Here is a 23,753-nt window from a genome sequence, read left to right as displayed (position 1 = left end):
CTTTTAGAGGTAAAGAGACTTGTAACTCTACCAAAGGTAAAGCGAGTGACTATCCAAAGAGATGTGATAAAGCTTTTCGTCTTATTGCTTTGTCTGTTAACGATCAATATCTTGGTATCTTAAGAAAAGCTGAAACTAAAGCTAAATCATGGAAATTATTATGTGATCATTTTGATCTGATAGGCAAACTCATATTAATAATTTGGTTGATTTACGTATTCAGTTAGAAGCTGTTGGTCACAAAATACAGTCGACGATGTTAACTATCGTTTTACTGGAAAGTTTGCCGAAAAATTTCGAGGGTCTAGTTATTGCTCTGGAATCACAGAAGAGATTCAATTGATTTCAATTTTGTTTGCAATCGTGTACTTGAAGAGTATGAGAGACAAAAGTCGAAAAATAATGCTAACGAAGATGAGAATTCAGCTCTCAACAAATCATTTAAAAGTAAACCAAAGAAATTTAAAGGTAAATGTTTCAAATGTGGTAGAATAGGTCATATTTCAAAGGATTGTCGTGTTTATGTTAATAATATTGATAAATTTGAAAAAGAAAAGAAAGACAATGACGATAAACCTAAAGCTAATAATGTCCAAAAGGAGTTAGAAGCTCTAATGGCTTATCATGTGTCTGTTTCTGGTAACGGTTAGTTAGTTGATTCTGGAGCAACTAATCATATGTGTAATAATATTAATTTATTCACCAACTTGACTGAAAGTGAAGCTAAATCAGTAACTCTTGCTGATGGAAATCGAATTAAAATTCACGGTGAAGGTGATATTATTATTAAATTGCCCGGAATAGAAAAGAGAATCAAATTAACAGGGTGTCTATTCGTAACTAATTAAGACATAATTTACTTTCTATTTCGAAAATGGTTGAAAAGGGAGTTAAAGTTATTTTTGAAGATGATTCTGTTCGTGGCTTTCGTAATAGTAATATTATTTTTGTTGCTCGAAAAGAAAATGGAGTTTTCAAAATTGATGATCAGCCAGAGAGTAATATTGTTACAAATGAGTAAAGCGGTAAGGCTGAGAGACTGAATCGTACCCTACTGGACATTACGAGAACATTACTCAACGGAGCAAATTTGAGTGATGAGTTCTGGGCTGAAGCAGCTCACGCAGCTAATTATTTGTTAAACTTGAGACCGTGTTCAAGTATTGATTTCAAGATGCCTTATGAAATCTGGTCAGGTAATCGAGCTGATTACGATCATCTCAAGGTATTTGGTTGTATTTGTTTCGTTCATATCTCGAAAATTTTTAGGGATAAACTTGGTAATAGATCGAAGGAGCAACTATTTGTTGGTTATAGTGACGACCACGAAGGTTATAAGGTCTATGATCAGGAGAAGAAAAAGGTATTCGTGTCACGTGATATTGTTTTCAAGGAAAATGAGTTTCGAAAAATTGAAGATAAAACGCTAATATTAATAATATTAATATTAATGATTATCCAAATACTTACTCTGAAGCGATGATGAGAATCGACTCGCAGAGATGGAGAAGCCGCTGAGGAAGAGATTAAATCGTTGAGAGAGAAGAAAACATGGGTCGCGGTTGAGAGAGAAGAGAAAATGAAACTCTTTGGTTGTAAATGGGAATTTACTATTAAAACTGATGGTCAAGGTATCATCGATCGTTACAAGGCTCGTTTGGTTGCAAAGGGATACACTCAATTGGAAAATATTGACTATCATGAACTTTTTCTCCCGACTCTAAAATGACATCAGTCAGGGTGGTTCTGAAACTGGCCATGATGAATAATATGATCATCAGACAATTGGATGTTAAAACTGCTTTTCTGAATGGAATTGTTACTGAAAATCTTTACATGAAACAACCCTAAGGGTTTGATGATGGTAGTGGCCGTGTTTGTAAACTTGAGAAAAGTTTATATGGGTTAAAACAAGCGTCATATGTTTGGAACAAAGAAATTGATAAATTTTTCAGAGAAAATAATTTTCAGCAATGATTTATCATCAAGAAATTCAGAACTTTAAATGTTTGATCATTTGAAAGGTTACAATCAAAATTTGAGATAAAATTATCTGAAAAGTTCGAGTATTTCTTGTGTATTGTCACGAATGTAAAGTGACGAGCCTCACTAATAGAAAACTGAGGCCTCTTTGATGATTATTCAAAGAAAATCTAATCTTTTTATTTTATTGTTATTCCTTATATACTACATTTCATTATCAATTATCTTGATAATTAAAGGTTAATTAGGATTAGGTGGTGGAATTTTTATTAGTTAATCTTAATGATTAACTCTATCTTCTGGTTTATTGGATTTGTTAAGAGGTGACTCTAATGTCGATCTAATGATTAACTCGTTGGTTTAATTATTTTGTTACAGGTATTAATATTAATTATGATAAAAATAATAATATTATTCATTTGGATCAACGTAATTATATTGATAATTTACTCGAAAGATTTGGAATGAAAGATTGTCGTTCAGTTGTTACACCTATTGATCCAAATACAAAGTTAAACAAAACCGATAATAAAGATAAAGGAGATAAAGTCAACTTATCTTCAACTTATTGGTTCATTTCATTATTTGGTTACTTGCAGTAGACCGGATATTGTCGTTGTTACTTGTATTTTGTCACAATTAATTTGTCGTGGTCGTCCTCTAGGTCGAGGACTTAGTGATCGATTTCGTCGTGTATTTGATTGAGGGTAACTTTTATATTCATCTGGTCGAGGTGGACGCATCGAACGAGGAGGCGATCTACTTAAATTTCTGTTTAAAAACCAAGGTTGTTTTCTATTATCTTGTGATTGATTTTGGGTTCTCCAATTATCATCTTTAGATGTTAATGGACCTTGAGTTGCCCATCCGATACTTTTTTGATTCTCTCGAGGTCTGTCGACTCTTCGGGGACATTCATTCCTTTTATGTCCAGGCTCATTGCAACCGTAACATATGATTGGTTGATTATTATCGTTTGATTGATTACTTTGTCGATAGTTATTCATTCTATAATTATTTCGATAGTTACCACGATAATTATTTGTATTTCGATAATTTTCAGTTCGATAGTTATCATTTCGATAATTACTATTTCCATAATCATTTCGATTACGATAGTTGTCTCTCTCTCTCGCTTTTTCATATCTTGTTGGAAAGTTAAACAATCTAATCTTTCGGTAATTTGTTGTAAATGTTGCGATGATGCCGTTATTGTATTTTTTAACTGTTCATTCTCTTCGGATTCAATTAAATCATCATTTTTTGATAATGTTGATCGTTCAGCTAATGTTACTTTAGTAATAAAGTCAGAGGTAGAATCAGCTGTCAGTAAATCTAATCTAGTTCGAATGTTTGATTTTAAACCTCTGTCGATGAAGCTATTTACTAATTCTTCTTGCATGTCTGGGTTGATTCTTCTACATAGATCTCGAACCTCGTAAGAGTAAGAAATAGCTGATTGATCTGAACGTTGTTTCTTATTGTTTAACTCTTTAATTAAATTTTTCCGGTAACCCGAAGGAGCTAAATCTGAAAACAATTTGACTTTCAAATCTTCAAAAGTTTTAGGAATATTATCAACAGTTAAGGGCTTAATTCTACATCGGTACCATCTACTAGCGGTATCAGTTAAATAAGCAGGTAAAGCTTTTAGTTTAATCTCTTCATCCCAATCAAGAGCAACTGCAGCTGATTCAAAATGATCAAGCCAATTTAATGAATCCTCATCCCCATCACCGGAGAAATTAGGAATATGTAATTGTTGATTTACCGTAGAATTTAATTTGTTTTTCTTTTCTCTACCAATCCCAGCACCGGGGTTGTTAACAGAGGTTGATCATCCATAGCTAAGGTGAGAAGTGAGTTTCAATGTATAATTGATGTAAGTTAAAGATAAACCGAATTAGTAATATAATTAATGGAGAGAGAAAACTTAATAGTTGTAATATTTTGATTGTAGATTCTCTAAACTGAATTCCGAGTATTAATTGTATTTCTTCTTGTTCCTCTATATTTAAATAATGATCATTATTGTTCATATCACCAAAAGATAATAATTAAACAAAAAACAAACAAAATGTTTTACACATAATTAGAAGAGAGAAAAAAACTTAATTAAAAGGAATATAATTAAATTCAAAAGAGAGAGAAGAAAGAGACTTGAAATTAAAAGAAAGAGAACTAAATTCAAAAGAGAGAGAAGAAAGAGACTTGGACTTTAAAGAGAGGGAAGAAATCTACTTAAGATTAAAGAGAGAGAGACTTAAGATTAAGAGAGAGAGAGAAGAAAAAGGCTTAAACTTTAAAGAGAGAGAAGAAAAATACTTAAGGTTAAAGAGAGAGAGACTTAAACTTTCAAGAGAGAGAAGAAAGAGACTTAAGAACGAATTTAATTGTATTTAATTGAGGATAGAGTTAATTGTATTTAATTGAAAATGAAGTTAATCATATTTAGTTGAGGACGAAATCAATTATTATAAGTGCCATTTTGATTCAAAAGTTCAAATAATTATACTTTAATTATGGTTGGTTGGTTTCAATCGTTATCAATATAATTCAATTCAAAAGTTCAAATAATGTTACTTTAATTATGGTTGGTTGGTTTCAATTGTTATAAAGTTCAATTGAAATGAATATAATGCTTAACTTTAATTATTGTTCAATAATTTCACTGGTTACTCAAGGTTCAATAAGTACACGTTAATTATGATTGAATGGATTCAATTGTTACTAAAGGTTCAATAAGTACACGTTAATTGTAGTTGAATAGATCCAATTGTTACTCAAGGTTCAATTATTGTGAATTTTACTGGGAATTTATTGTATTTGGTTCTTAAAGGAAGTTAATAATTAATTGTATTGGATTGAGAAACAATGCTACAATTATTTATGGTTAAAATCGTACTCAAAACCTAGAAATCAATTGTATTTTATTCAACTTAAAAGAAAATCTCAACTCAATCAATAGATGACCAATTTGTGTTATATTAAGAACAGACATGATTCAGAGCGAGGTTAAATCCCGAATGAAACACCAACTATTCATGTTGAGTCAAAACAATTAATTTTTCTTAAAAAATTCTGATTTTCCTACTCAATAGTCTCAATTTGAGATTAAAATCACAAAATCGTTATTATTCTACTTGTCAGTAATCGTAATTTAAGTTTCAATTGTAATTGTTGTTAAATTTACTATAACTATTTCAATTGTTCTTATTGTTGGGTTGTACCCTTCACTTTATCAACTTATCCATGTCAGGAACCTGGTTTCAATACTTGGTATTTAGGGTAAAAGTTCGTGTTTGAACACAATGCTTAGTATAACCAGATTTAATTACATGAATGAAGAAAATGTATGATGTTAACAACAGATTTAATGTTAAATGAAACAAAGTATATTTAAAATAAAACTTATCTTTTCTCCTTCCAATGTGATCCTTTTGGTATTTATTCCTTTTGTTTAAGAAGTTTTCCTTTTTTTCTATTGTTCGATAGTTTTAATATTTTATTTATTTAATATAAATGACAATGAAAAATTGGGTAAAACAACCAGCAAATATGGAACCTGGAAGGTGATGAGTAAAATTTTCCAACCCCTGATTTTCTGACAGTATATAAAGTTGGATCAACCAATTTCACTTTAAATGAGTTAACAATACTCTGAAGATTAGTTAATTTTAATCACTTTATCAGTTTTTAATTTATCACCATACTCTGATTATTTAATCAGTTTGTTACTGATTACTTGCTTTTAGTCACTCTAAAGATATTAATTCACTGTTGTTAGTTTTCAACTAATAATTGTCACTTTTTTAAAATATTTCACTTTTTACTGATAGATATACTTAGTAAATATCACTTATATAAGATGACTTTTGTAAGGATTAAATGAATTACACAAACTCTCGGTGGGACCTCCAATAACTGGTACGAAAATTAACTATTTAAGATATAAATTTATTAAAAGCATTGGGTGAACTAAACCCCGACAATCCATGAGGAAAATGGCCGAAAAACGGCCATTATATTGGTGATGAAGGAGATTTTCTTCTCCCTCATCTCATTCATCTTCAACAAAATATCATCCAATCAGATTAACCAGGTACCACGTGAGAGGTGGTACCTGGTTAAACAAAGAGAACTGGTTGTAAGACCAGTTTTGTTACACATGTTTCCCCATGTTTCCAATATCAATTCCAATTCTTTTTTCTTTTCAAATTCTAATCACAATCATTTGGCTTTTTTTCTTTTTAGGTTCATGAGCCAATTGAACAGATCACTTCAAATGAAGTCCAGAAAACTGGATCAATTATCGATGAAGCTGATGTATCTATTTCTGATCAAACTACTCTAATTGCTGACGCTCAAATTTCCGAGAATGATTCAGAAACTGAAGCCAGTTCATCTCTCACTGCTCAGATCGGAAATTTGAATGTTCGAGATAGTCAACAGGCCAATGAATCAACCATTAACAACAATGGAGAGTCTCCAGGAGGGAGGTAATACAATCTTCCCCATGTTTCCCCATGTTGCATTTTTTTAAACTTTTTTTTCTCTTTCAGGAACCAATAGTTATTTCCAGAAAGAGACGATCGCAGAGATTGGAAGATCAGAGCCTTAACAAAGTCAAGGTAAGTTTATATTTATTAGTTCTTTATTTACATCTAATCATGTTTCCATTCTCTCCTTTTCTTTCAATTTCTTTAGAAAGTTTATCATGATGACATATTCTGGGATGTGGAGCCCGTCTCATACAATCCCAACACTATTGAATATCGATTGAAATGTGAGTGGTATGAAAAAGCAGAAAACTGTATGTTTTCTGAAACAGAAAACATACCCCTCGAGGATGTGAGAACTGAAGGAATTCAAACAGTGGAGCGCGCGAAAGAGGAGACAATGGAGCTGCTTCGTGAAGCTATAAGGGGTGAAAAAGTATATAAGTGTACGTATTGTAAATATATGTGCAACCCTGGTGGTCGATCAAATATGATGAACCATTTAAATGGATGCACTCGTAACGGAGTGAAGATTCCACTGAGCTGCTCAATAAGGAGGACCAAAGCTGCAGCTGATCCAATCACTAAGAATTGGCAAAAACTCCAACCGACTTATGTACCTTCCGAATCTTTATAAACTTTCTTTTATACTTTTATATATCCAGTATTCTATATTTCGAATACATTTTAAATTGTCCCAATGTTTCCCCATCTTTCAAAAATGCATTAGTTAATCAAATAAATCGTCTTGGGAACATACAAACTTTTGCGTTTCTTTCCTTAGGTAAACATATTTTTCATCTTTATTTACATGATGCAACCTACCTAACTCATGAACAATTACTCTGAACAAAACTGTAATGCCTCGAGGGTAACCACCTAATAGATGCCTCGGCTCAAGAAGGATCGTACTGATCAACCAAGAGTCAACCTAGTAATTTCTGATAAAAAACGTCTTGACTATCGACAAAAAGACAGAAAAGATCATCCGATTTTTTGGAAAAGTATTGGCATTCGATCTCATCTACTCGATCTCAATGTTTTGGATAAACTTTAAACCCTATTTGACCAATAGATGACCCAAAGAAGACTTTGTCCATCGATACTGAAGGTCTCTCCAAGGATGGAAAGGCTCAATTAGTTGTTCTCGCTGTTTGGTTCTCCAGTGCTTCCTTAGGTGCTCAAGTTATTTATAGCGATTGCGTTAAAAACGATGATGTTAATACCCTCTCAACTCCAATATCAAGTGTCCAAGCCCAACAAATAAAAAATGGTAGACCTCTGGAGGAGATTGAAAAGAACATTCTACTCGCATGCTTTGATAAAAGGGTGTTGATCTTCGATTCAAATGATAAGGAACTATTGAAATCACATCGACAGATTTAAAGGAATGGAAAATTGAGGTGGTAAGTGTCCAACACCGGGTTGGAGGTTCGGCGCTATTGAAATCGGTCAAGTTCTATTTTCCATCTTTGCAAGGATTACAAAGAGATGGAGATATCGAAAGTACTTGAACTTCAAGAAAGAAAATGAATTGATTCCTGAACCTGACGAAGTTTCTTCATTCGTAAAGAGGAATAAAAACTGCGAAGATTGGGAGGAAGAGAACAAGTTTCGACAATTATTAACTTTACCTTGTTCATCATCATCATCCTGGTCTTCTCAAGATCGAGGATCGTCATCTTCTTCTACAATTACCTTACCACGAAATTCCAATCAAGTTAAAGCAACATCAAAACTCGTGAATTAAGTCGGTACAAGAAAGAGAAAAAGGAAATCCAATAAAAGTTTCAAATTACCACCGATGAAAGAGCCATCTGCAGGTGATTGGAATGCACCTTTACCATTCACAGCGACTGCTCAGAAATAAACTGACGGAAATGTAGTGATGGGAATTTTTTTAACCTCATTGATTAGATAATGAATATTACAGAAAAACAAAACACTTACGTTTTATCTGTAATCTTGTAACCAAGGTACCTAAATGCTTATCCTTCATGATTAACTAATTAAAGTAGATTCATTAGCTAAGAACTTACTCTTAGACCAAAAGTAACAATTAAAAAGTGTTTAAAGAATTTATTTGTGATTGGAAATTGACCAACAATCGATCTTATCTATATTCATCGAAAGACAGAGATAAAGGTAAGAGAAAGAGAAAAGTTTTGCAAAAAATCGATAAAAATCTTCAAGAACTCCATATGGCAAAAGTAGAGAGAAGAATAATCGATATTGTCTTTACTTATATCGATAAAAAATGACAACGAAATACCGATATCGATAGTATCGCCCCCTGTACAAAAACATTTTATGCATACTTTATTTTATTCGATTTTCACTAAAGTTGTACATCATCTTGGATCTATGACCTTAGAGAGATTTAAAGTTGATCATTAAAAAAGCGACATTACTTGTATGGATATTCAATATTTCTGAGTTTTTTCAAGCTTCAACAAAGAGTATTTTTCAAATATTGTATTTTCGAGTGTCGATATTGTCTCGTTAACTGCAAAATAAAGCTCTTCTGCTTGACCATGACACTGATATAAAATACCTGATTCATGAAGTCGTCTCGCATCATTTGCACAGTATCCGAGCTGATAAGACCATTGAGCACAAAAATACATGTCGTCCAAAGACAAATCAAAGAACCATGCATGAACTTCTGTTTGTGTGTTGACGCATGGTAATACTGATCTTAAACGATTGGCTGACATATCTTGAATCATAGCTGCTAATTTGTTTGGCCTTTCTGTAAGGGATAGCATCTGGGTGACAATTTCTTCTTGGAAATCTTTATCAGAAACAAGTCTTGGAAAGTAAGCGTTGAGTTGAGCACCACATACATGTTTTATAAAAATCTTTTGTATCTTCATAAGGTTCAGGAAAAGATGCAGTAAAAACCTGTTTAAAAAGGAGCTCTCATTAGCTGATCCAAAATAGCAAAAAGTGGCGAAAAGGCCACGAAGAAAAACAGAGCCACGAGAGATATGGCTAAAGCCATAGAGATGTTTACAAAGCCACCGCTCATTATAACAAAGAGACGGCAGTTAAAGTTAAAAAGGACCGTAAAAAGGCACGAGAGGCTAAGAAGAAAGCTATAGTTGCCTTTTCTGAAGCCCAAGAAATTGCATCTGTAGCTGAATCAATGGCTGGAAAAGCAATTTCCCAGCCTTTGAGAACGTAGAAAGACCTTCTCAAAAGACTTTACTAGTAGTCTTTTATGTAAATATTGTAAATATAACCCATATGCGAAGCAGCTTTTTTAGTACCCTATGTGGGGATAAAATCCATCTCCTCCTCGTGTTACTGGATCTTGCCAACGGAGCTCTGGTGTGTGAGTAGCTCATAGTAAATCAGATTCAAAATCTTCTCAGTCAATAGAAAGAATAATTGCTTGTTATTTTCGTTCATTTTCAACAAAAATTCAACTTTTTAATATTTTGAATTGACAATTAATACTAGTTACGCTTAATTGCATTTTCCTATTAGAGATGGGCAATTGTTTAGATTTACGGTGATCGATGATGATGCAAGTATTTTGCAGAAAATCGATATATATCGATGTTTTTTGCTGTCTTAGAGAAAGAGAAAAAGAAAGAGACGTAAGACAGAGAAAGAGAAAAGGGAAACGATTCTGTGGAAGAGCTTTGAAAAAAAGAATTCGCTCATAAAACGTAAGAGAAAAGGCGAGAGAAAAATAATCGATAATCAGCTTTCAAAATCGATGTATGAAACAGTTACAAATAATTGATGATCATCGATGATTTTGATATAATCGTCCATCTCTATTTCCTATGTATCTTTCACATTTGAAGTCCGATCAGAGAAATTTTTTCATTGACATCAGCATAAAAAGTTGTCTAAGAAAAAATTAACAAAAAAATTTTCTTCATGGGCATTTTTTGGTTTGCCCCTTAATAAGATACAAAATCTTTCAATACATGAACGTGTATGCAGATAGTACCAATCAAACTGATAATCAGAGGCTAATTCGTTAATGGTTGTTTATTTAAAAATGTTTAATTAATTAATACTGTGGTTTTTTGGAAATATTCATTGAATTTATAAACTCAGTTTATATGAAATTAACTCAACCGATTTATTATTTAAATGGTCAAGAAATCAATTAAATCACTACAGCAACTTGCAAATTGATTGTTAAGTTATTGACTGAAAATTTTGATTATTTAATTGTCACCGATAAGTTTCTAAGTGTTAATTTTTTTCTACCAATGAAAGTATTTGATTTTAATCTCTCCATTGAAAACATTTCAAGGAGAGTAAAATGTAATATTAATCTAATTGTTTTATCCATTTATTAAAACTGATTACAATTTAACATCATTAATTTAACTACAATCAAGAGTCACAATTGTTGATTTTGGTTTTTCATCGTTTAGCTAATCTTGATCACCTTGAACAATTTAATGTTGTCTAACAATTACACTTGAAAAGTTGGAGGCTCTTACAATCAACTATTATCATCATAATTAACTATTAATTCAACTTATAAGTAGCAACAATCAGCCATTGATTAACATCCCACCAACAAAATCGAACAGTTAATCATTATTAATAAAACCAATCGATTGAGCAGCTCAACTAACAATTTAAATCTTTATCCGTGTGTTTATGTTGACTATTTTAAGTTTACATTCTCTGTCCAATTCAACTAATTGTGATTAGAAAATGAGTAATTTAATTAATTTCTCATACTTTGTTCATCGTTACCGAACTCGTAAACAGTTAAAGTCAACTAAATCACGATTTAATCGTGATCTCGAAAACTTAAATAACCCATTTGCGAATGGTGTCTGTGATAGACCTCAGGATTATCTGTATGAAAGACCATCAAAGGTAAATTTAATTCAATTCAATTCTAATTAAATTGTTTGGCTTGATTTTCCTGAAATAATTTCGATCCAAAAAATTTTAAACACAATTCTCAAGTCCAATGACTATTTGTAATCTCATCCAGTTGATTCAATTGATTTGATTCATCACCATTGTTTACAGAAATTTCCCTAATTGTTCAATAATCAATAATTGATTAACTAATCCATGTGATAAAATAATTGAAAACAGTGATTCTTATGTAATGATAATCAGTTAATTTTGGTGTTAACTTTTCCCCCTTTAAATGTAGACTGACATTGAAAATATATTTCTTTACGCTGCCAACAATGATAATCAATGGATAACAATTAACTTGCATTGGAATCCAATTGCTGATGAAAATTGTGGACTAATCAAAGTTAATTTTAAATTGTTTGGCTTTAATGGTGATGAAACAATTTACGAATATAAAAGATCTGAAAGGATTTACAATCTAAATGATTACAATGATTATTTAATTGGTGGGTTTAGATTGGAAATTTTTTCACCAATCAAACGGATTAAGATCCGTTTAAATGATTTTTGTACTTTTAAGTCAACAATTAACGATGATAATCAACAATCAATTGATTATAAATTTGTTCGTTGCATTGGGATCATTTTACCAGTCCAACAAATTTTTGATAATCTACAACAATTTGATTCTAAATTTATATCAAGCCAATTAACTTCTCAATCACAATCATTTCCATTGACTGATTTAACTGATATTGGTTCACATATTAAATTGTTGGTATCAATTGATCAACAATCAACAGTAGAAACTAATCTATGGGGATTAAGGAGTAAATTAAGATTTAATCAACACGATAATTACAAGAATTGTCAAATGATTAAGTTTTCTGGATACGCGATTAAGGTAAATACATTTATACATTTACTTTACAATAGAGTTAATTGTTTGCTTTCTCTGATTGCTAATTCTTAATTTTGATTATTCACAGAAAGGTTATAACTTCTCAATCACTTTAATCAAATCAAATGATCGTTGGTTTATCAATGGTTTTTCCAATTGGGGTATTACATTGGTGTTCCCAATTGTGATTGCAACTAACTCTCAACAATTAATTGATGGAGACGAGAAAATTAATCTTATCCTCGGAAACAAATATCGCTTATTCAATGTAATTGGTAATCAAATTATCAACAGTCAATCATTTTACTCGATCACAATTGATGGCTGTCCAGGGATCGGTCATTATATTAGATTGCCGTTTACTGGAAACGAAAGTGACTTTGATTGTAAAATAGTTGATTGTGGTCCACTAATTGGTGCGATTCCTTCATTTTCATCATCACCAGCTGATCCAATTGTTGTTAACTTAGATCAACCATTAGCAATTAACTCAAAATTAACTGGTGGTAAAGGTAGTTCATTAGCCAAATTAACATCAATTTTAATTGGTAATCAAAAGTTAGGAAAAGTACCTTCAGGTATTGTTGTGACAACAAAAGCTTACCAATTAATGTCACAATCAATTGGAATACAAAGTTACATCGATCAACTTAATCAAACATTAAGTGATAGGTAAGTGTCTTGATTGTCCTTAATTGTAAAATCTATTACAATAACAATAATTTATATCGATCTAATCTAATTTTTATCTGTTTACCTTCAGAAAACAAGATGAAAGTAAATTGCAAATTGATTGTGATTCAATTGTCAACTCAATCGGTTCCAATGATCTTCCAGAAACAATCAAACAATCAATTTTGAGCTCATTAAATCAACTATTTGATGACAATTGGATTAATAACAAAAAATTAGCAATCAGATCTTCGGCTTTCGGTGAAGATTCAACTGAATTATCATGTGCCGGTCAAATGGAAACTTTTCTTGGTATATCAACATTAGAAGAGGTAAACTGGTTTAATTGATTGATTTAATTGCGATTCTAATTTTAGAATCATTTGATTAACTGGTTTTCTTAACTCTTTGTAAAGGTTTATCAATGTGTAATGAAGTGTTGGGCCTCACAATTTAGATTCATAGCAATTAATTATAAATTACTCAATGGACTTGAATTGAATCTTCCAATGGCTGTGGTAATTCAAGAAATGATTGATTGTGATCAAGCGGGTGTTTTATTTACTTGTGATCCGATTACAGGTAATCAATTAACAGCTTTAATTACCGCTAATTATGGTCTCGGCGAGGTAAATTAATTTACACACTAAATTACAATTTCACAAACTAATCGTTACTATTTTATAATAATGACAATAATAGAGTATCGTCTCATCAAAATCTGATCCTGATACAATTAGAGTCAAATTGGAAATGTCTTCAAATGGATTAACAATTAACACAATTGAAAATATTGAAATTGGTGCTAAAGAGCAGATAATTAAACTTAATCCATCGGGTGACGGGACAATCACAATTGACTCACAATTAAGTGAATCAATTTGTTGTCTCAATGAGAATCAAATAATCAACTTAACCTCAACATGTTTAAAGGTATAATTGTTTATAATTAAGAAGAAAAAGTTAATTGTTAACAATGTAACTATTTTTAATTTCTTTTTTGGTCAATCAAAAAGTTTGCATCTTATTTCAATGGTCCAGTTGATATCGAATGGGGATTAAGATCAGATGAAATTTACTTGTTCCAATGCCGACCAGTGACCAGCTCATCTTCAAGTGAATTAACTGATTGGGAATTAAGTCATGAAATCGATTCGGCTCATGTTAGCTCTAATGAGTACCACACTCGAGCCAATTTAGGCGAAGTCTACCCCGGAACTACCTCATACATTTGCCATGATTATCAAATGCCCTCATCATCCCTTCCTTATGTGGTGAGTAGTTAATTGTTGTTGAAATAATTCAAGAATTATATTAACTTTTATCTCTATTGAATTTTTGGTAGAAAAAATTTTTTTCGAACATGAAAGAGTTTTGTTTTATTCCCTATGTTGCCCGCGGGCTTGTCTTCAATCAGCATCATTGCTTTTTCTCTCTTAAAGATGTAAGTATATTTGAAATTTTATTCCACACAGTTAATGATCTAATTGTTGATAAATTAATTAGGGTATAATGTTTAGTTACGATACTCCACCGGAAAAGGAAAACATCATCTCTACCTCAATGGAATACGCGCTTTTGGGACAGAAGATTGATGATTACGATATGAAGGCTGATTCATATGAAAGAATATCACAATTAATTGGAGAATCTAAGTTAACTAAATTAAAATCAACTCTTGATCTTGTCTTCATGGGACCAAGAAGATTAAGGAAAATTAAACTAAATCAGTTCCAATCTAAAGTTGACCAGAATTCAACCAGTTATCAAATGTTAAACGAGATTTTATTCAATTCAGATTATATTTGGGATGTAAGTCCAATTGTCGAATACATTTAGAGGTTAATTGTTCTAATTTCTCTAATTGTATTAGATTTTTGTAGCTCATCTTAGTGTGACCATTGGATCGTCCATCATGAATCTACTTGCGATTTCAATTCTATCAGCCTCAGATAAAAGTAAGAGTTCATATTGAGACTAATTTAAATTGTGATTACGATTTCCAATCATTTTTAATGGTCATTTTTTACTCAGATAGTCCAACAGTTTTAACCGATTTCGCAAAATTGTTGGCCTCATGTGAGCAAGTGGTCAGTGCTCAGATTCCCGTTATCCTCAAGAAATTAGCGTCAAAGGTTAACGATGAAAATGAGATAAACTTGATTACCAATTTAACTGATGAACAAATTGAAGATTACCTTAAAAATGGGACCAGCGAATTAGCAATCAATTATCGACAATTTATCACTGATTATGGTCATCGGGGGTGGAAAGAGTTTGATTGGGCCGGAAAAGTTTGGAGGAAAGATTCATCATTGATAATTAATCCATTGAGAGTAAGTATTTATAAAGTTAACCTTTCGATTGTTTTATTATATTTTCTTGTTTATGTTTAGAGCTTAATTTCCCAACAATTAAACAGTGATGAAAGAAAGCCTGATAAGGTAACAATTAGTGATGATCAAATTATTGATTCGCTTGAAACACCACTATCTAAATCATCACGATTCGCGTTGAAACGATTTGTATTACCTTGGTGTCGTAAATATGTCTCTCTGCGAGAAGAAGGTAAAAACAAATTAGTTTGGAAAATTGATCAGATGCGTAAATTGTTTGATCAAATGGCTGCGAAATTAGCTTATCATGAGCACCGTCTACCCGATCCTAATTTAGCTTATTATCTGACACCCGATGAGTTATTACAATTAACTCAATCATCTAATCCTGGATTAGTTTTATTAGCTAAGAGACGACAAAAAGTCCTCCAAAAATCAGATTCATTTGAATTTCCAATCATTTCAATTGGACCGAAAATGTTACCAAACAATGTAAGTTCTAATCAAGAACATCAAATTATAAAATTAATCAACGCAATTAACTTTATTGTCTTTGTAGTTACCATCGGAAGATGATGATGATGATCAACATTGGACCGATGGTCAAGAAATCACTGGAACACCAGTTAGTCAAGGCAAAATTAAATCAACTGTTATTGTTGCGAGAAACCTTCAAGATGCAACTCAAATTAAGGTAACTAAATTAAATTAAATCTACAATCTAATGAGCTAATGTTTTTTGTTTAATTTAAGTCTGGTGATATATTGATCACTTATTCAACTGATATCGGCTGGAGTCCTTACTTTCCAATAATCGGTGGATTGATTACAGAAATTGGTGGACTAATTAGCCACGGAGCAGTGATTGCTCGTGAATTTGGATTACCCTGTGTAGTTAATGTTAAAAATGCTTGTAAAATATTTAAATCTGGTGATTTGATTTCAATGGATGCAAACAAAGGAGTTATCATGAAATTAACTCAATCAATCAATTGATTTACCTTTGCGACTCTTTTAATCTTTTAACTAATAAATGATTTATTAGTATTTTCTAATCAATACTTGTTAAACTTTCTGTTCAATCTTTGAAATTGATAAGGCAACAATTTATTCAGGTAGTTCCTTGGTAATTGTTTTCTGTTTTCTGGAAATATATATAGTTAATCATTGATTAATAAGTAGATTCTAATTACCGATTAGAATCTTTCTTTTACAAAAAGGTTAAGATTAAAGTAACAGAATTGTGTTGATGAAATAGGGAAAAATAGTTTCAAGAAATTTTCATTAAAAAGCCGCAAATAGTTAATCAGGAGAAAAGGAGTAAAATAATGGTCCCTTAATTGTTTGATTTCTTGATTATGGTAAAAATGGTGTATAAATAAACCGATGTGGGTTGTAGATGGACATTTGACCTGTGCATGTTTATGAGCTTTTCCATCAGATTATTAGGCTTTTATCACAGTAATTTCTTGGATAATGTTTCTTGATTCTAGTTGATTGTTGGCCTGAAATGTTTCCATAATTAGGCAAAGATTGGAATATAATTATCGATCTTGGTCTTGTGTTTCTGTGAAACACATTCGGCAATCCAAATAATGTTTCGTGTTTCCTGTTCTTTCAGCTTTAAATAAGCAAAGAAAACTCCAAAGTGAAATTGCTGCAGGAACGCATTCACGTTAAGTTTAACTTCGTATTCAAAGAATCGATCTTCTAATGATTTCTCTTCATTTCCAGATCCTCCTTCAAATATTTGCTTATAATTAAAATAGAAAGCGGCAACAGCACGAACTTGATCATAATCATCGGCTCTTGCAAGAGCAGCTAAACCATCGGGATTAAGATTTCCACATCGTGGATATAGTTTAACTCGATCTTCTTTTGACAGTTCAGTTCCAAAAGAGTTGATTGTGATTTCAAAAGCACGACGATCAGCTTCAAAAGCTATTAGAATAGAATAGGGGAAAAAAAGAAAAGACAATTTTAATATGTTAATTTCGATAGTGAAAGAGGAGAGTGAAAAGATAATCGAGAGCAATTAAAACAAAAAGATCAGATAATAAACATACCAAGTATCTCACACATGATTTCTCCTGTGGCTCCTCCGATAATGTTTGCACAATAGTCATGGAAATCTTCAAGATATGCCTTATACAGGGTATTTCTTATGATTTCAATGTTCATTTCATCCATATCTTGTTCAGAAAGACAATCAACAAAATAAGGTGCCAATGGTGTATCAACAAGAATAGCATTGTAAAGATCGGCTGGATTATTGGCCACATTAATTGCTTCCATTTGATCAAATTTACCAAGAGGATGACATTTGTCAATCAATTCGGGGATGGGTCGTTGATGGAGTGTACCAGTGATAAGCAAGATAACATTGTCAATCATGTAACCGTAAGTAATATAATCAAGGAAACTTGAAAGAGGTTCACAGGATTGATTTCTTATATGAAGAAATTCAGTGACCAATTTTTCACGTAATTTATCCTCAATAACGGAAACCGACAATGGTAATGGTTCATTGGCCAAGAAACTTCCATAATCAGTACTCTGTAAATGTAACTTGATATCTATAAACATAAACCACCATAGAGAGAGAGAGAGAGACAGAGAATGACAGAGAGAAGAAAAAAAAAGAGGAAGAAAGAGAAAAGAAAAGAAAATAAGGTGAATTAGATTGAGAATGAAAAATCAATTGAGCAAAATGAACAACAATTTTTTCATCAAGTAAACAATCAATTGAAAATATCAACTACTCACCTTCAAGAGTTTCACATTGGACTAAATTCAGGTAATCACTTTGCTTAAGGATTCCACATTTAAAGCCTCTAACAAGACCTTCAAAGTAACCATTGTCAATGTTGAATAATGATGAACCAATCATGGTGAAAATGAAGGAGATAGAAAGAGATAGGAAGAGACAGATATATAATCAAGACAAATAATAGAGAATAGAAAACAATTTAACAAAAATGACTATAAATTCACAGAGAGAATAAAATTAACCTGATTAAGAGGTTACAAGGTGATTAAAGGGAGTAAATGAAATGATCGGCTCAGGGAACGTATGAAAATAAAGAAAACAAGTGTCTCCATCTAACTATCAACAGGTTGATTCGTTCAACGGGAAAGTGTCAATTTAATGATTTACTTTAATTGTTGGTCAGGAAATTTTTTCATTCTTTTAATTGTTACGCATTTTGTTGGCTGTAAGGTAAGTAGATTGTTAGATTAGTTGTTGATTGAGTAAGTGGTGAGAATTTGTTAGTATTTCTACTCAGCCGAGACTTTTGTTGATGTTAGAATAAATTTTTTTCCTTAATCTTTTTCTGTGTTTACTATTTTGATTGATTGGTTATTTCTTAGAGTTTTGATTGTTCTGTTTTGTTAATTGTCTCTGATTTAATTAGGTTAATAGTGAAGTGGAATTTTGGATTGTGTACAATTACTACTTACATTGGGCGGAGAGAAAACTAAAAATGTCCTGTTGTCAATTTTTCACTGATTCTCCTAAACCATTGATTGGACCATCGATTTTAAATTCTAATCTTGCCTCACTTGCTGATGAATGTGAAAAATTATTAAAATTGGGAGCTGATTATCTTCATCTTGATGTTATGGATGGACAATTTGTTCCTAATTTAACCTTTGGTCATCCGGTTGTTAAATGTTTACGATCTCAACTAGGAAGTAAACCTTTTTTTGATATGCATATGATGGTCGCTTCACCGGAGAAATGGATTGAACCAATGGCCGATGCCGGTGCGAATTTATATACTTTCCATCTTGAGGCCACTGGCGATGTTGAAACGATCATCAGGAAAATTAAAGAATCAGGAATGAAAGTTGGAATTGGAATCAAACCGGCTACTTGTGTTGAAAGTGTTCTTCCTTATGTACCTCAAGTTGATATGATTCTTGTGATGACAGTTGAACCAGGATTTGGTGGGCAAAAGTTTATGGAACCAATGATGGAGAAAATTAAATTGCTTAGAGAACAATTTCCAAAATTAAATCTAGAGGTAGATGGAGGTGTTGGCCCTTCAACCATTGAAATTTGTGCGAAATCAGGAGCCAACATGATTGTATCCGGAACAGCAGTAATTAACTCACCCGATCCAGAGAAAGTGATGAACACAATGAGAGAAATAGTCAAATCACACAATTAAAAACCAAAATCAATTCTACCCCAAAAGATAAAACAAATACAGAATCAAGTTTACAATTAATAGTCAACAGACAAAATTAATTATTTTGAATAGAATTTTTGTTTTCCAAACAAAAAAAGAAAACAATATTTCCAAAAAAATGTAAACACAATTACTTTTAAAAGAACATATTCCAAACATTATGATGATCACGCCAATTGTTGGAAAATTTTTAAAAATGGAAAATATTACAAATTAATTGCTAAGAATTAAATTAAGTTGATTGAAAAAATTGAGAATTTTGTTTCCCATTTGAAAAAAGCGGCGCCAGAGTCACGTGACTTTCGAAACTCAGCTGATTCAATCAGCTTGGAATTAATTTTTTGGGTGACAAGCAAAAAGTTTAAATTGTTTTCCATTTGGTTTGATTAATTAATTGTCTTTTTTTCACTTCGATTTAATTGTTAAATAAGATGGCTACTACTCATACACAGTAAGTAAATTGTTAATCTAAACTGTAGTGTTGTTGTTATCTTTTAAGTGACACACTAATTACTAATTTTGATTATTTTGTTTTTTCTTTGTTCCTTTTTAATTTAGACAACCAATTTCAACTGGTAGTTCAGTTGTTGGTGTTTGCTTTGAAGATGGTGTTGTTATAGCGGCTGATAATTTGGTCTCATTTGGTCGAATGGCAAGATTTCGTAATTGTTCACGATTGTATAAGGTTAATGAGACAACAATCGCTGGTTGTGGTGGTGATTATGCTGACTATCAATTTCTATACAATCTAATTGAACAGAAGCAAATTGATAAAGAGGCTAATGAGGAAGGTGTTCATTTAGGACCTCGTGCTTTACATTCATGGTTAACTCGAGTACTTTATAATCGTCGGAATAAATTTGATCCACTTTGGACCACTTGGGCCGTTGGTGGTATCGACGCTGGTAAACCTTTTCTTGGTTATGTTGATAAATTGGGAACCGCTTACAAAGATGATTTGGTTACCATTGGTTTTGGTACTCATCTTGCAGCTCCGGTAATTCGTAAAGCTTTAGAAGAGAAAAATGGTAAACTAACTCGTGATGAGGCCATCGAATTGGTTAAAAAATGTATTTCTCTTCTATTTCTTCGAGATTGTTCCGCTCACAATGTCTATGAAATCGCTGTTGTCGATAAAAAAGGAGCTCAAGTGTTGGGTCCATATCGTGTTGATTCAGATTGGTCTCTAATTTCATCCTTGAGAGATTCATATTAATAATAGAAATCACATTTTTCCGGTGTTTTCAAATTTTCATAATTATAATTTGATTCTAATTGTTGTCATTTTTGATATTATGCTGAGAAGTAAAAAAAAATCAATATGAATAATGAGAAATAAAAACCAAACAAAAGACAGCAAACAAAACCCAAAATACTAATCAAATCAAGTCAATCATTATTCCAATTGTATCAACAATCAAATCCATCATTTATTTTCATCTAATTAATTGTCAACCAACTTGACCTTTATCGTCTTATTGACACTTTGATTATACCGAAGGTTCAGATTTCATCAAGATGAGTTGACAATTAACTCTAACAATCAAGTTTCTCAACCTTTTTCCTTTTGTCAATAAGAACAATTTTTTTGCTGTTTAATTGTGTTTGTTTACAACCAAACCAAATTGAATAATTGTTGTAAATTGCTCAGGAACTAGTTTCTTTATCATAACAATTTAATTCATCAACAACACCAAAAAAACAAAGGATTAACTGAACCTTGGCCATGATACTTCCGGAATGACAGAAGTTCATTATTGATTATTGACTTAATCTGGTTGTCAAAAGGCCGATGACTTTCAATGAATTAACAATTTAGGTTAATTTGATCATCATCCAGGTAATGATTAAGATGAATATTGGAGAAGAACGAATGAAAATCTAATTTGGACTATTTGAGAGTTCGTGAGTTCGAGAACGAACTTTTTTTGTTCTATTCTCATCTTTTTTTTTCTCCATCATCATCATCTCTTTCATTCTCCACCCATTTCTTTTTTCTTCTCTTAATTCCAACCTTAATTGTCCCCAATTATCGTCGTTCAACCAGCAATTTACGTTCTTGTCTCATTTGATTCCAATCATTTGAGAGAGAAGGACGAATATTTTTTTTTCTCTTTTCTTATTACATTCATGGTGTTCATCTAACTTAATCACCTTTGTTAATTGTTATAAATTGTGATTCCATCATAATGATTAATTCTGGTCAGTGGTTTAAATTGTTCTCAACCATTTTGATCAATCGTCGTTCCAACGACAAAACGTCAAAAGATGAAAAATCAACTAATCCCAAATGTAAAATCACCACATCATCAGAAAAAGTTAATTCCTCTAATCTTAAATCAATCGGTTTACCCAATCCAATTGTAACTTCAATCATCAACCTATTGTCCATTTGTGTGGTCAGTATACTTTTCATCAGCTTATTTCATCTTATCCCATGGGAAAATTGGATATTCAATGAAAATGGATTAGCGAGATTAACAACCAAAGATAATCTCGAATACAAGAATTACCTTGCAACATCAGAACAACAAATTGATGAGATTAGGTGAGTAATTTGTTTCTAATTTGATTAAACTACTTTAAACAAAAAACGAAAAAAAATCGACAATTAAATCGGATAATCAAATCATCAGTTAGAAATCAGGAAATTGAGTCACAATTAAAACAATTTTCCTTCTCAATCAAATTTATTGTCATGAATGAGTAAATTTTGAATATTAATTTGAATCGTAATTAATGTTTAATTTGACTATCGATTCTTTTTTTATCTTAATTGTTAAGTATTCATCAGGTTGCTTGTTACGAGAAAGCTTATTGGAGGGAGAAGAAATTAAATTCACTTCCGGAAAGATGCGGGGTCATGTTAACGGACGATCTTCTTCCGGAAGATGAGATAATTAAATTAAGACTATTGACCAATAAAGTGATTGATAAAATGGGCGATAGTAGTTACACTAATCGAGAATCAATTAACCTCCAATGGATTAATTTGCACAATCTATTTAAACGAAATGAGACTCAAAAAGTTCTGGAAGACGAAGAGTTTGACCTGATTCGAAATGCATCGATAGCCGCCAAGGTGAGTTAATTGTTTTTCTTTTTCCATGACAGAAATCGGTTAATTGTGAAGGTTAATTATCTTAATTGTCTTCTGTAGGAAGCGGTATCAATTGCTTTTGGCCTTCCCATTGATCGATTGTATTTCAATATGGTTTCACAATTTACTCGATATCGACCTTTGGTCAAGCATAATGAGTTTCGACACGTTGATAAGGTCCGTTCACCGGCCTTGATTGTTACCTCCATCTTGTGGCTTTCTACGGCTAATCTTGACTTCGGCGGTGGTCAGACTGAATTTCTAAATGGCCCTGGACCTGAACCTTTCTCACCAGTTTTAATTGAACCAAAATTGGGCCGATTTGCTGCTTGGACTTCAGGCTTTGAAAATCCACACGAAGTAACGGAACTTTTCTGGGGAAATCGATTAGCGCTCATATTTGCTTTCACAGTTTCGAATACACTAGGATACGAATCAATGGAAGCACTTCGAGAATGGGCAATTAAGAAGAATCAATCATCCACAAATAGTGGTTACTAAATTGTCTTTCAATAGAAAAACAAAATTAACCGTAACAATTTAAAAAGTGTCAAAGAATTACAATAATGTTATCAATCAAATTTCCTAAATTTTTTTGACACGAGAATCAAAGTTGATGATGAACTTTTCATTTTCCTTGAGAATACTTTACGTTTATTAACCATGTTAATTGGAACTAAATTAATTGTAATTAGAAAATAAAATAAATCGAAAAGTGAGAAGACGATCAAGGAGAAAAAGAAGAAGAAAAAATCTATTGTATCTTTTTCTTTGATAATATTACTAATATTTTCTATTCATGGGTCAGTTACATTTTCTCGTTATTGGACTTGGAAGATATTAATCTAATAGGAAATAAAAGACAAATATAGAAAAGACCTAAGGCAATTGTTAGATGATGATGATGATGATGATGATCACAATAATCGTAATAATCACCAGAGGAAAGAAAAGAAAGATGATGAATCATAGAATCGAGATAAATATCGAGGAAAAATTTGGTTACTTCGAATCCATTTGTTCCTTGTTACATCTTAATGGTTCATCTTTGTAGCTTTAGGATGGAAAAGCAATGAAAGAAGAAGAAAAGAGAGAAAGAGGGTGAAGAAGAAGATGATGATGATGATGATAACGGAAAAGGAAAAGAAAAGAAAAAAATATGGATATGATCTTAAAAAGAAGAGAGAGAGAAAAGATATTTCTTTTGTCCAT

The 23,753-nt window shown here is 31.9% G+C and overlaps 5 protein-coding genes across 5 annotated transcripts; 4 read left to right on the top strand and 1 right to left on the bottom strand.

Moving 5' to 3' along the window:
• Positions 1-10,932: 10,932 nt before the first annotated feature.
• On the top strand, positions 10,933-16,300 carry LOC128395490 (putative phosphoenolpyruvate synthase). Its single transcript, XM_053355917.1, has 14 exons — positions 10,933-11,342; positions 11,632-12,240; positions 12,326-12,909; positions 13,001-13,241; positions 13,326-13,538; positions 13,612-13,842; positions 13,926-14,183; positions 14,255-14,353; positions 14,416-14,721; positions 14,783-14,867; positions 14,944-15,245; positions 15,306-15,737; positions 15,805-15,939; positions 15,999-16,300. The coding sequence occupies exons 1-14, from the start codon at positions 11,175-11,177 to the stop codon at positions 16,239-16,241; spliced, it is 3,906 nt and encodes a 1,301-aa protein (XP_053211892.1). The 5' UTR covers positions 10,933-11,174; the 3' UTR covers positions 16,242-16,300.
• Positions 16,301-16,510: 210 nt separating this feature from the next.
• LOC128395494 (V-type proton ATPase subunit d-like) lies at positions 16,511-18,251 on the bottom strand. The gene is made up of 3 exons (XM_053355920.1): positions 18,012-18,251; positions 17,312-17,821; positions 16,511-17,186 (listed from the first exon to the last, which is right to left on the bottom strand). Exons 1-3 carry the CDS (start codon positions 18,133-18,135, stop codon positions 16,768-16,770), a joined length of 1,053 nt encoding a protein of 350 aa, XP_053211895.1. The 5' UTR covers positions 18,136-18,251; the 3' UTR covers positions 16,511-16,767.
• Positions 18,252-18,310: 59 nt separating this feature from the next.
• LOC128395498 (ribulose-phosphate 3-epimerase-like) lies at positions 18,311-19,698 on the top strand. Its single transcript, XM_053355925.1, has 2 exons — positions 18,311-18,465; positions 18,662-19,698. Exons 1-2 carry the CDS (start codon positions 18,394-18,396, stop codon positions 19,418-19,420), a joined length of 831 nt encoding a protein of 276 aa, XP_053211900.1. The 5' UTR covers positions 18,311-18,393; the 3' UTR covers positions 19,421-19,698.
• Positions 19,699-19,736: 38 nt separating this feature from the next.
• Positions 19,737-20,825, top strand: LOC128395499 (proteasome subunit beta type-4-like). The gene is made up of 2 exons (XM_053355926.1): positions 19,737-19,892; positions 20,000-20,825. Exons 1-2 carry the CDS (start codon positions 19,873-19,875, stop codon positions 20,655-20,657), a joined length of 678 nt encoding a protein of 225 aa, XP_053211901.1. The 5' UTR covers positions 19,737-19,872; the 3' UTR covers positions 20,658-20,825.
• A 134-nt stretch (positions 20,826-20,959) lies between these two features.
• LOC128395493 (2-oxoglutarate and iron-dependent oxygenase domain-containing protein 3-like) lies at positions 20,960-23,516 on the top strand. Its single transcript, XM_053355919.1, has 3 exons — positions 20,960-21,989; positions 22,226-22,523; positions 22,602-23,516. The coding sequence occupies exons 1-3, from the start codon at positions 21,631-21,633 to the stop codon at positions 23,040-23,042; spliced, it is 1,098 nt and encodes a 365-aa protein (XP_053211894.1). The 5' UTR covers positions 20,960-21,630; the 3' UTR covers positions 23,043-23,516.
• The last annotated feature ends 237 nt before the right edge of the window (positions 23,517-23,753 follow it).

This window comes from Panonychus citri, unplaced genomic scaffold, assembly GCF_014898815.1.
Source record: "Panonychus citri isolate SS breed McGregor unplaced genomic scaffold, ASM1489881v1 Contig00141, whole genome shotgun sequence".
NCBI lineage: Eukaryota > Metazoa > Arthropoda > Arachnida > Trombidiformes > Tetranychidae > Panonychus > Panonychus citri.
This window is presented reverse-complemented; position numbering and strand designations above follow the sequence as displayed.

Coding starts and splice junctions, on each gene's coding strand:
- LOC128395490 (XM_053355917.1), top strand. CDS start 11,175: ATGAGTAATTTAATTAATTTCTCATACTTTGTTCATCGTTACCGAACT. Junction 14,722..14,782: donor ATTCAGATTATATTTGGGAT/GTAAGTCCAATT, acceptor TAATTGTATTAG/ATTTTTGTAGCTCATCTTAG. Junction 15,246..15,305: donor TGATAATTAATCCATTGAGA/GTAAGTATTTAT, acceptor GTTTATGTTTAG/AGCTTAATTTCCCAACAATT.
- LOC128395494 (XM_053355920.1), bottom strand. CDS start 18,135: ATGATTGGTTCATCATTATTCAACATTGACAATGGTTACTTTGAAGGT. Junction 17,822..18,011: donor CCAATGTGAAACTCTTGAAG/GTGAGTAGTTGA, acceptor TTATGTTTATAG/ATATCAAGTTACATTTACAG. Junction 17,187..17,311: donor AATCATGTGTGAGATACTTG/GTATGTTTATTA, acceptor CTATTCTAATAG/CTTTTGAAGCTGATCGTCGT.
- LOC128395498 (XM_053355925.1), top strand. CDS start 18,394: ATGATTTACTTTAATTGTTGGTCAGGAAATTTTTTCATTCTTTTAATT. Junction 18,466..18,661: donor CGCATTTTGTTGGCTGTAAG/GTAAGTAGATTG, acceptor TGATTTAATTAG/GTTAATAGTGAAGTGGAATT.
- LOC128395499 (XM_053355926.1), top strand. CDS start 19,873: ATGGCTACTACTCATACACA. Junction 19,893..19,999: donor ATGGCTACTACTCATACACA/GTAAGTAAATTG, acceptor TTTTTAATTTAG/ACAACCAATTTCAACTGGTA.
- LOC128395493 (XM_053355919.1), top strand. CDS start 21,631: ATGATTAATTCTGGTCAGTGGTTTAAATTGTTCTCAACCATTTTGATC. Junction 21,990..22,225: donor CAACAAATTGATGAGATTAG/GTGAGTAATTTG, acceptor TTAATTGTTAAG/TATTCATCAGGTTGCTTGTT. Junction 22,524..22,601: donor ATGCATCGATAGCCGCCAAG/GTGAGTTAATTG, acceptor TGTCTTCTGTAG/GAAGCGGTATCAATTGCTTT.